Source organism: Canis lupus, chromosome 35 (assembly GCF_048164855.1).
Source record: "Canis lupus baileyi chromosome 35, mCanLup2.hap1, whole genome shotgun sequence".
Taxonomy (NCBI): Eukaryota; Metazoa; Chordata; class Mammalia; order Carnivora; family Canidae; genus Canis; species Canis lupus.
In genome coordinates, this window is record NC_132872.1 from 13,639,177 (window position 1) to 13,651,634 (window position 12,458).

At 38.6% G+C, this 12,458-nt stretch overlaps 1 protein-coding gene across 10 annotated transcripts in view; it reads left to right on the forward strand.

The window, feature by feature from the left end:
- The window catches only part of CFAP44 (cilia and flagella associated protein 44), a 126,489-nt gene that overhangs the window by 18,202 nt on the left and 95,829 nt on the right, over positions 1-12,458 (forward strand). For all 10 annotated transcript variants that reach the window (XM_072811729.1, XM_072811732.1, XM_072811733.1 and 7 more), the window contains exons 6-8: positions 2,980-3,082; positions 8,323-8,539; positions 10,276-10,390. In XM_072811729.1, the coding sequence (XP_072667830.1) occupies positions 2,980-3,082; positions 8,323-8,539; positions 10,276-10,390 (435 nt within the window). The remainder of the gene's footprint in view (positions 1-2,979; positions 3,083-8,322; positions 8,540-10,275; positions 10,391-12,458) is intronic.

Genomic DNA, 12,458 nt, shown 5'->3' on the forward strand with positions numbered 1-12,458 from the left:
GCAGCACTTCCAGAGCAGATGCACAAAGGGTTTTTTAGAAGGCTCATGATCTAAATAGAAATCTTCCCTGCTCTTGCCTGCCTGCCAGGTGTGAGCAGGCCAGACAGAACTGGAAGGTGCAGGGCCCACATCACCACACCCTGCAGAGGTGGAGGGCTTCCAGCAGAAAGCCTTGATGCAGCTCCAACAGAGACTGGGCCAAGCTGGCACAGAGTAGTGGGAGATACTTTAGATTAGATTAGATGGGACCAGGTAGGGTATTTAGATTAGAAATGGAAGTGAGGGGAGAGGTTTTGAAGATTCTTGCTCTCATAAGCAGAACAGGGACATGAATGGGAATGGAGAAGATAAGGAAAATCTGAGATCCACAAATAGATCAACTATGGAAACAGGATATAGTGAAATGGAAGAGTGAAGATGGTCTCATGATTATTTCTTTCTTGTTCAGCTATCTATACATAGCATGTGTTCATGATAAAGTCCCTATACTCAACAGGAATTAATTAATTAATTTTAACATTTTATTTATTTGAGAGAGAGAGCAGGAGTGGGGCAGAGGTGAGGGCGAGAGTACGGGTGGGAACAGGGACAATCAGACTCCTCGCTGAGCATGGAGTCTGATGTAGGCTCGATCCTAGGCCCCCAGGCCCCTGAGATCATGACCTGAGCCGAAGTCAGAAGCTCAACCAAACTGAGCCACTCAGGCGACCCAAACAGGAATTTATTATATTACATTGTGTATCCAACAGTACTCAGAACATGCAGGGATTTAAATGAAGAAGGGCTCATGACCTCTATGAATTCCAAGAGCTGAAAATCCATCTAAAGAGACAAGACTCATTTTAAAAAGTGAAAAACCAAAATCGTAGATACATACATGGTATGGTGGCACTGGTCATGTGCAAATATCCAAAGGCCCAAAGTGAGGGTCATGGGTTCTATGGAGGGAAGTCAGTGAGGGGCCACCCTGAGGCATCGTGAGCCCTGAGATCCACATTACCTGCAGAGTACTGAGAAACAGGTAACTATCACATCTTTTTCTCTCACTTTATGGCCAATGGTAGTTTTGAAATTTCTATTTTGTTATACAATAATTTGGTCTGAGGTCGGTAAGTAGAGGTGTACTGTGGTCAAGAATGCTAATCCTAATCCTCACCCTCCTGGACTCTGGGCAGTTGTATGTCCATGGTTTTTTTCTCCATGTGTGCTAGAGCTGTCAGCACCTGGATAGTGGCTAGGGCCTTTCCTTAACTGTCCTTATCACTTCATTTTTTTCCTGAAACTGTTATCTGTTTGTAGGTGAGAAGTGCTCTTGCAAGGCAATCAGAAGCCTGTGAGAAATGTGTCTTAGGGGTAAATCAACTATCTTTCAGAAAAGATCGGGTGAATCTGTATGTTGAGTATAAAGTCAATGCTTCTTTGGTTCCAGGTCTCCACTAAAAATAAAACACCAACCTCAACTGCACAGAGCTTCTGACCTGAAAGGGCCGAAACTTTTTCACTCATTGTAGACAAGACCTAGGGGGTAAAAGATTTGCCTGAATTCCCATCCAGATTTCCGTGACCACATGTCCTTCCCAATATTCTTCTGTAAATGAGCCTCTGGAAAGATGTAGTCGTAACCTGTTTCCCCCTAAGTCCTATGTAGCTCCTATTTTTAAATTCCACTTTCTCCTTGGCTCCAACACCTGGCTTGAATCCTACTTCTCATATTTGCCAGCTGTATGACTTCAAGTTATTTCACCTCTCTGTGCCTATTTCCTCATCGATATGGTGGGAATGATAATGGAATCCGAACTCACAAGGCTGATGTAAGATTTAAGGGAATTAATTCATATAAAACTTACACAGTGTCAGGGGGCACATAATAAGCAGGCAATAAGTGTTATTCTCTCATCGAATGTCCATTCTATAAACCCAAGCTTCTTTCAAGTTAAAGTGATGGGTGTCTACTTGAATGGAAGAGGGCTCAGCAGAAAGATGGCTTATTATGGGTCTTATGGCCCCATGTGCGGGAAGAAGAAAAAAAGCTACAATGGTATCTCGGGTACCAAAACCACAGTGCAGTCTGTAAACCCTGAGGAAACTCCTCTTCCACAGGTAGCAAATCAGGAGTAGCAAAATGGTAACTGAAAATAGAAGTTTATAAAGCACAATTTGTGTCTTAGTTTATTTTTATGACAGCCTCTTTTTATTTTTAGGCTCTCCATTTACTCTTCCTGCACATTGGCTTATCAATGAACAAAAATAGCAGGAAGAAACATAGAATTCTACAACAGTTATAAACCGCTATCACTTGAAATACTGACACAAATAGTTTACCCAGGACATTTTTACTATATTTTCCTCTGCATCTGGCTTGGAAATATTGTAGCTTTGTCACTTCTAGTAAGTTTATATCCACTGGTGGTAAATTTGTCCAAGGTGAAAATTTTTTTTTTAAACTGAGATGTAACCTATTCTGCAAACATGAATTTTTTTCTGTACAACAATTTAGACTGGTTCATATGTGGAGGGTAAACAATTCATCTAACTTTGTTGTCAAAGAGTGTTCCCGGGGCTGGCAGCATCGGCATCACCTGGAACTTGTTAGAGATATAAGTGCAAATTTGGGGGGCCCAGTCCTGATGTACTGTCAGAATCTCTGCTAGTAGGGTTTGCCTTCTGTGGCTTAATAAGCACCCCCCCCCCACCATGGTTCTGATGGATGCTAACAATTGAGAACCACTAGTCTAGCTCTTCTGATGGCAATTAAAAAGGTAGAGGTAGAGATAACAACAGCAAAACTTAAAATGAGTATTCCCCTAGATTTCTACGTAAATCACATCCAACACCAAGTTCTTCTCAGATGCCTAATTTTTAGTTTCCTATTAGAGTGGATCCTAATCGATTATAAAATCACAGATTATAAATTCTGCATTCTTAGCACCGTTTATGAGAAAACCCTCCTTTTACTACTTGAGATTTTACTTCTTGTAGGTTCATCCTGATAAAACTTACTTCACTGTAGCTGAAAAAGGAGTTTTCCCAAAGATTATCATCTATGAATATCCTTCTTTGAGGCCCTACAGGATCCTCCAAGGTGAGCCCAGTACATACAACCTCTAAAACATTCCATGTTCAAGGTTAGCAACATTGAGGGTCTCCCAAAGACACAGAACTAGGAGGAGGTAGACAAGAGATTTATTTAAGGGAATTGGCTTATGCACTTGTGGGTGGCGGCTGGCAGGTCTGAGGTTTGTAGGGCTGGCCAGCAGGCTGGACATTCTTGGGCTGGGGTTGATGCTACATGTTCAGATAGAATTTCATCTTCCTCAGGGAAACCTCAGTTTTGCTTTTAAGGACTTTCAACTGATTGAATGAAGCCCACCCAGATTAAAATAACCACACCTAAAATTAATCACTGCAGTTCTTTTACAATTTTGTTTTCCATATAATTAATTTTAGGAGTTAGTTTTTTAAGCAGACTTTTTTTTTTTAAGATTTTATTTATTTATTGGAGAGAGCAAGAGAAGGAGTGGAGGGAGAGAGAGAATCAGACTCCCTGCTGAGCAGGGGAGCCCAATGTTTGGCTTGATCCCGGGACTCTGGAATCATGACCTAAGCCGAAGGCAGACACTTAAATTACTGAGCCACCCAGGTGCCCTAAACAGATTACTTTTCAGAGCAGTTTTAGATTTACATTAAAATTGAAAAGAATATTCAGAGATTTCCCATAGTCCTCTTCTCCCCACATGTGCATAATGTTCTCCAATATCAACATCACTACGAGGTCCATTTTTCACTGAGGACCAGTCTCAGTACATCACAGTCCTTCAAAGTGCACATGTCCCCTGGGGTTTACCCTTGATGTTGTATTCTAGAGGTTTAGATAAATGTACAAGGATGTATACCCATCATTATAATCTCATACAGTGTATTTTCACTGCCCTAAAAAATCCTCTGTGCTCAGCCTATTCATGACTGCCCCCACACTGGCAGACATCGAGCTTTTTATTGTCCCCACAGTTTTGCCTTTTCCAGAATGTCTTATAGTTGGAATCATAGAGTGTGTAGCCTTCGCAGGTTGGCTTCTTTCACTTAGGAATATGCATTTAGGGACGCCTAGGTAGCTCAGTGGTTGGGTGTCTGCCTTCCACTCAGGGCTCATGATGTTGGGATGGAGTACCGCACCGGGCTACCTGAGGGGAGCCTGCTTCTCCCTCTGTCTGTGTCTCTGCTTTGCTCTCTGTGTCTCTCATGAATAAATAAATGGAATCTTAAAAAAAAAAAAAAAAAGATATGCCTCTAAAGTTCCTCCCTGTCTTTGCATGGCTTGGTAGCCCATTTTCAACTATTCTGTTGTCTGGATGTACCACAGTTTAAGGTATTCATCTGCATATTGAAGGGCGTCTTAGTTGTTTCCAAATTTTGACAATTATTAATAAAGCTGCAGTAACCAACTGAATACAGGTTTTTGTGTGAACGTAAATTTTCAACTACTTTGGGTATATACCACAGAACATAATTACTGGAGCCTATGGTAAGGGTATGTTTAGTTTTGTTAGAAGCTGCCAAACTGTCTTCCAAAGTGGCTGCACCATTTTGCATTCCTACCAGCAGCGAGTGAGAGTTCCCATTACTCCCCATCCTCACCAGCATTCGGTGTTGTTAGTGACTTGGATTTTGGCCATTCTGAACAGGTGGGTAGTGGTATCTCAGTTTTTAAATTTGTGTTTCCCTGATGACATAGGATGTGGTGCAGCTTTTTATATGTTTATATATTATCTGCGTATTTTTGATGGGGGTGTCTGTTAAGGTCTTTGGCCCATTTTGTGATTGAGTTGTTCATATTTATTGTTGAGTGTTAAGAGTTCTTTGTATATTTTGGGTAACAGTCCTTTATTGCATATGCCTTTTGCAAATATTTTCTCCCACTTTGTAGCCTTGTTTTGTCATTTTCTTGACCTTGCCCTTCCTAGAGGAGTTTTTTATTTTAATGAAGTTTGGCTTATCAATGATTTCTTTCGTGGATCCTGCCTTCAGTGTGGAATCGAAAAAAGTCATCACCACACCTGAGGTTACCTAGGTTTTCTTCTATGTGCTGGGAGTTTTACGTTTTTGCATTTTATGTTGAGGCCTATGATCCATTTTGGATTTTTGTGAAAGGTATAAGGTCTATGTCTACATTAATTTGTTTGTTGTTTGCATATTTGTTGCCTATGGTTGTCCAGTTGTCCCAGCACCATTTACTGAAGAGACTGTCTTTGCTCTGTTATATTGCCTTTATTCTTTTGTCAAAGATCAGTTGACCATAATCCTGTAGGCCTATTTTTGGGATTTCTATTCTGTTCCATTTATTTATTTATCTTTTCTTTCCCCAGTGTTACACTGTCTTTATAGGAAGTTTTGAAGTCAGATATTATCAGTCCAACTTTGTTCTTTTCACTTAATATTATGTTGACTACCCTGGGTCTTTTGCCTGTCTATATGAACCTTAGAATCAGCTGTTGATACCCACCAAATAATAATCTAATTGTTCTTGCACATTTTTAGATTCAATTTGCTAATATTTTGTTGAGGATTCTTGCATCTGTGTTCACGAAAGCTACTGTTCTGTAGTTTTCTCTTCAACAAACTGTTATTTGTAATATCAATTAAGAATAAGAAAAATAAAAGTGTTCTTCATCCCTTTATGTAGATCTGAGTTTTTGACCTTTCTGTTTGGAGAACTTTTTTTTAATATGAATTTATTTTTTATTGGTGTTCAATTTGCCAACATATAGAATAACACCCAGTGCTCATCCCATCAAGTGCCCCCCTCAGTGCCCGTCACCCAGTCACCCCCACCCCCCACCCACCTCCCCTTCCACTTTTTTTTTTTTTAACATTTCCAGCAAAGCAGGTCTCCTGGCAACAAATTGCTTCAATGTTTGAGAAAGTCTGTAACTCACTTTTGAAGGATAATTTCACAAGGTGCAGAATCCTAGGTAGGTGGGGTTTCTTCTCCCCGCTTCCTTTTCTTTAGATATCTCAGTCCATTCTTCTTGCTTATATGGTTTCTGATGAGAAGTTGGATATAATTCTTCATTCTTCTCTAAATAAGGTGTTTCCCGTCACCCCCGGCTTTTTGCAGGAGTTCTTCCTTTATCTTCATTTTTCTGTAGTTTTCTGGGCACTATTCTAGTTGGTGTTCTCTGAGCTTCCTGGATCTGTGGTTTGCTGCCTGATATTAATTTGAGGGAAATTCTCAGTCGTTACTGTTTTAAATATTTCTTCTGTTCCTTTCTCCTTTTCCTTTTGATATTCCCATTACACATACATTACACTTTTTTATAAATTTATTTTTTATTGGTGTTCAATTTGCCAACATATAGAATAACACCCAGTGCTCATCCCGTCAAGTGCCCCCCTCAGTGCCCGTCACCATTCACCCCCACCCCCCTTCCACCACCCCTAGTTCGTTTCCCAGAGTTAGGAGTCTTTCATGTTCTGTCTCCCTTTCTGATACTTCCAACTCATTATTTCTCCTTTCCCCTTTATTCCCTTTCACTATTTTTTTATATTCTCCAAATGAATAAGACCATATAATGTTTGTCCTTCTCTGATTGACTTATTTCACACATTACACCTTTTTGTAGTTGTTCCATAGTTCTTAGATATTTTGTTCTGTTTTTATCAGTCTTTGTTCTCTTTGCTCTTCAGTTTTCAGAAGATTCTATTGATGTATTCTGTAGTTCAGAGATTATTTCCTCAGATGTGGTCAGTTTACTAATGAGCCCACCAAAGACATTTTTCATTTCTTTTATAATGTTTTCTTACCTCTAGGATTTCCTTTTGGTTCTTTCTTAGGATTTCCATTTCTCTGTTTACATTGCTCATATGTTCTTGCATATTGTCTACTTTATTCATTAGAGCCCTTAGCATATTAATCACAGTTGTTTTAAATTCCCAGTCTGATAATTCCAACATCTGTGCTATCTGGTTCTGATGCTTGTTCTGTCTCTTCAAATTGTGTTTCTTTCCTTTTGGTTTGCTTTGTAATATTTCCTTGATAGCCAGACCTGGTGTAGTGGGTAAAAATAATTGCTGTAGAGTTATAATTGCTTATAACTTGGTGGTAAGGGGTCGGGGGAGGGTTAGTATTTCTTAGTTCCATGATTAGTTCTCAAATTTTGAGTGAGTCTCTTCCTCTGGAGTGAATGTCACAGTTGTTTCTCAGTAGTTATCTCTTTATTGGTTGAGACAGGTTGGCTAGAGGGGGCTGAAGTTGGGTATTTCTTTCCCCAGGTTAGTTAGGCCCTGGTTAACTAGTTTTTCCTGAGGGCAGGCCTTATTAAGAAGAACTGAGCGTTCTGGTGTATTTCAAGATGGTTCCTTTTCCTCTCTCCCTACTGAAAGTCTGAAGCATTTTCCAGGTATTTACTGTGGGAACCTGGTCAAGCTCCTGGGGATAGATCTCACAATATTGTTGGGGCTACCTTGACTGGGTACCCCTGGAGTTTTTAACTCTCAGACTTGTCCATGCTGAACCTCCAGCAATTCATCAGTTATAAGTGTTCAGGTTTTAGGGATCCCTGGGTGGCCCAGCAGTTTGGCGCCTGCCTTTGGCCCAGGGCGCGATCTTGGAGACCCGGGATCGAATCCCACGTTGGGCTCTCAGTGCATGGAGCCTGCTTCTGCCTATGTCTCTGCCTCTCTCTCTCTCTCTCTCTCTCTCTCTCTCTCTCTCTCTGTGACTAACATAAATAAAAAAAAATTTATAAATGTTCAGGTTTTATTACGCTTGGCTGTTTCCAGTTGGGAGTTCCTGATGTGGTAAGTCGCAAATACACCTCACTTGTCAGTATTTCCAGTGTCCTTCCCTCACTTATGAATCCAAGGAGAGTTGTTGATTTTTTAGTGTGTTCAGCTTTTTATTTGTTATTATGGAATAGTGACTTCCAAACTCCTTACATGCATAACCACAAACCTGAAGTCCTCGATTTTTATTTGATGAATTTTTCAGTGGCAAATTTTTAATTACAGATTGACTTCTTTCTGCCATCTAACATGATTTTCTATCCCCTCCACTTCATAAAATGAAATGTATTCTCGGTGTTTTTCTCATGTAAAGTGTGACTAAGATTTCTTCATTCTCCCTCATCATGTCCTGTAATTCATTTTAAAGCCAAGAGTGATGCAGGATTTTGTTTTGTTTCTTTGGGGACTCTTGGCATTCTTTCATCAGTACTTCTAACCAAGGATGCTCGCTTGCTCTCTTTCTCTCCTTTTTTAAAAAAAAAAAATTGAAAATGAAATAAATGTTGCCTTTGTCCATTAGACTCCCATTCATCCTTTCAGATGGGACTGAGCTGGCATATGCTTATGTGGATTTTAACTATGATGGTACCTTGCTAGCCTCTGTTGGCAGCAACCCCGATCACACACTGATCATCTGGAATTGGAAAGAAGAACAGCCCATACTGAAGACAAAAGCTTTTTCCCAGGAAGTTTTTAAGGTTACGTTCAATCCTGAAGATGATGAGCAGCTTACTACAGCGGGATCAGGCCACATCAAGTAGGTTGTGTGACTGGTACAGGTGCTGGTTCATTATCATTAAGGATATTGTCTAAGGGGATTGGCCAGCTGGAGACATTTGTGCTTATGTTAACATTAGGATAATTTTTAAATGTGTTATCTTCAAAACTAACTGTAGTGCTGCTTTTCTAATTGGATATGGGGTTTTTATTACTGAAAACAGTATAGATAAAAAGAATAACTTTTAAATATTGCCTGCTGCCTTCATATAGGCTTTAGCACCTAAAAGGGTTTGTATAACTCTTACTAACATGGAATATTGAGTTTTCAGATCTACCGTTACATTTGTGGTATCAGTATTGTATGATGGATAAGTCATTTCGACATCTCTGAATCTAGTCTTCATCTGTAAAACAAGAATTATAGCAATCATTCCTAATGCAGGACCCTCAATACTAAATTGTAACAGAGCCTACTCTTGATCTCAAGTCTCTAGCTCTAAATTCCATGTCCTTTTCACTCTAACATACACAGCTCTACCTTCCAGGATGGAATGATTTTGTCCTTTTCTGTCTTCATTCTACCCTGTCTTAGGCATTAATTTAACAACCTTCTACCACCACCTCTTAGCAGTTCAGAACTAGATTTCCAGTGTCCTTTTCAAGAAAGACATTTTTATCCTGAGTTTCCCTTCTTCGGATTTAAACCTGGTTCTCTTCTTATTCATTCACTAGAAATATAGATTAATTGAACAAATTTTAAAATGGAAATTTGGGGGAAATCTCAAGTAATCTTCTGCTAGCTATAGGCTAAAAATGTCCAATTCTTTACATTTTCCCATCATTTAATAACGTGCATATTTTCTTTGCATTGTATCTTTGGAGAGAGAGCTAGAAAGAGAGTAATTTCATGAGTGAAGTGCTATAGAAGAAACAGAGTATTTGGAAATGTATGATCAGAGGACCTACCATAGCCTTGAAGAAGGAGGTTTGCTATTTAAGCTTTTGGCTTCATACTATTGGCTTGTTGATGCCATTCATTATCTGTTTTATATGTATTTGGAGGGCCAGATTCTTTTTTTCTATATGTTTTTCATCATCTGTTCATTTGCTTAGACTATTAATAAGAAATGTTAGTAATAACAAACATTTATTCATTGCTTTAATGTGCAAGGCTCTGTTCTAAGAGTTTTTCAACAATTTTATGAGGTAGATGCTATTAATATTCCCATTTTATACATGAGAAAATGAGGGCACAGTGTTATTAAGAAAATCATTCTTAAGTTACATAGCAAGTAAGTTAGAATTAAAAAAACTTTTCCATCTAAAATGGTACTATAGAACAACTTTCTGCCCATATGGAAATGTTCTATGTTGTCCAATCTAGTAGATACTAGCTACACAGAGCTATTGAATACTTGAAAATGGCTGGTCTGACTGAAACACTGAGTTTTAAATTTGATTTAGTGAGTGTTAATTATGTTAATTCTAAATTAAAACAGTCAAACTTGTCTAGGGTCAGCTGCATAGGACAACATGACTCTAAGATTAAATCTCCACAAAGGCAGGATTTTATTTTGTCTGTTTTGCTCAATTCTGAGTTCATATTGCCTAGAACTTTGCCTGACAGATAGTTGATACTTGATACATATTAGTTAGGTGAATGAATAAATGAAATAACAAATGTGATTCTGAAATATGAAAATATTTGGGTGATAATAAAAATAAATAAAGCCTCTTAGAGGTACATCCAGTCTCTTTCTTATTTATTTTCAGGTTCTGGGAAATAGCTCTAACATTCACTGGTCTCAAGCTTCAGGGTTCATTGGGTCGATTTGGCAAAACAGCCACAACGGATATAGAGGGTTACATGGAGCTCCCAGATGGGAAAGTGAGTATAGCCACTATTGTACAATAGCAAAATTGTTTTCAAAAAAATATATGAAAACACATTAGACATTCTAAAAAGCACTGCCAGGGATAGCTGGGTGGCTCAGCGGTTAAGCGTCTGCCTTTGGCTCAGGTCGTGATCCCACATCCCAGGATTGAGTCCCACATCGGGCTCCCTGAGGGGAGCCTGCCTCTCCCTCTGCCTGTGTCTCTGCCTCTCTCTCTCTCTCTTTGTCTCTCATGAATAAATAAAATCTTAAAAAAAAAAAACTGAGGTGGACACTTGACAGGATGAGCACTGGGTGTCACACTATATGTTGGCAAATCGAACTTCAATAATCAAAATTTAAAAAAACACAAGAGGAAAGCTAAAAAGCACTGCCAATGTTAGTAATAATGGAGACTATAATTGTAAATATGGTGGACATTTAATTTTGCCTCTTCAGATGATCAATTTTAATTTAGTTCCAGGGAATTGTCATAATCCACATGTAAATGTCATTGTTTTGTGTTTACTAAATATCATACACATATATATAAAGTATGTAACCTTTTTAATATACTGACATAGTGACATATTGTCACTTTCTATTATGTCATGGAGTTGCAGTGTTTATAAGGTTTATCTTTCCCTCCTCTTTTGTCATGATGCTCCAAGAGGACTTACTGGCTCAAGGGTTGTATACAATCTTGTGGCTTTTGTTTTTATTGTCAGATTATTATTTAGGGAGATTGAGCTACTTTACAATGGTGCCTACAGATGCACTGCGACTTTAATCTCCTAGTTTATTCTTTTTTAAATTTTTTTAATTTGTTTTTTATTGGTGTTCAATTTACCAACATACAGAATAACCCCCAGTGCCCGTCACCCATTGACTCCCACCACCCGCCCTCCTCCCCTTTTACCACCCCTAGTTTGTTTCCCAGAGTTAGGAGTCTCTATGTTCTGTCTCCCTTTCTGATATTTCCCACACATTTCTTCTCCCTTCCCTTCTATTCCCTTTCACTATTATTTATATTCCCCAAATGAATGAGAACATATAATGTTTGTCCTTCTCTGACACTGTTAGTCTATTTTCTCTCTTCCTCTTACAAAATTTATGGGCATATTGCCCATGGATGGATGAGTTTTCCATTAATATTGGATCAATTTTCCACTAATGGATTCAATAATGGATCAGTTTTCCATTAATATTGTATTTGGCTTCTTTTCAGGAAAAGTTATATAGTATTACTTGTGAACATCTCAGTTATAAGTAAATGCCAGCATACAAATATTACTTTGAGGAACCAAATGGACTAGTCATTTACCTAGTAGATATTCTCACTTTGGAATCATGTTGTATACAAAGAATAAAAAACTTTGGATGCTGTTAAATATATACCCAAACCTATAAAATGATCATAGATCATTTTAGCTTCAAATTCTAAATACCATAAGAATTAAGCAGATATAAAGATTATGAAAAACATACCACATGGGGCGCCTGGGTGGCTCAGTCAATTTAGCATCTGACTCTTGGTTTCAGCTCTTGGCATGATCTCAGGGTCCCTGGATTGAGCCTCGGATCCAGCTCTGTGCTCCGTGTAGAGTGTGCTGGAGATTATCTCCTTTCCCTCTCCTCCCCCCCTGCTCTCTATATCTCAAATAAATAAATAAATAAAATCTTTAAAAAAAACACAACAAAACATGTCACAAGATCTATCTTTAACAGGTTTAGTAGGGTTTGTGTATATGTAGGGGAGAAAAGAAGCCATTTTAAAAAGAGAGACGCCAAAAAAAAGAAAATTAAATTGAATTAAAAATAAAAAGAGAGATGCCTTTTCCTTTTAAAAAGGAAATGTTTAGAGTTAGGAATAAATATCCTATATTTGGAGGGCTACTTAGGGAAGAACATTCATGTTGGGAAAGGGTGGGAAATTAGGTTGAGAAGTAGAGTTGGGCCCTATGTATAAGGCATTTTAACAGCTGGGCAGAGCTATTACACATTGGAAGAGTAGAGTTGCAAATGAAGTTGTATATCAGTCGGGTCACAAAAATGCCAAACAAATTGGGGGAAGGGAAATCT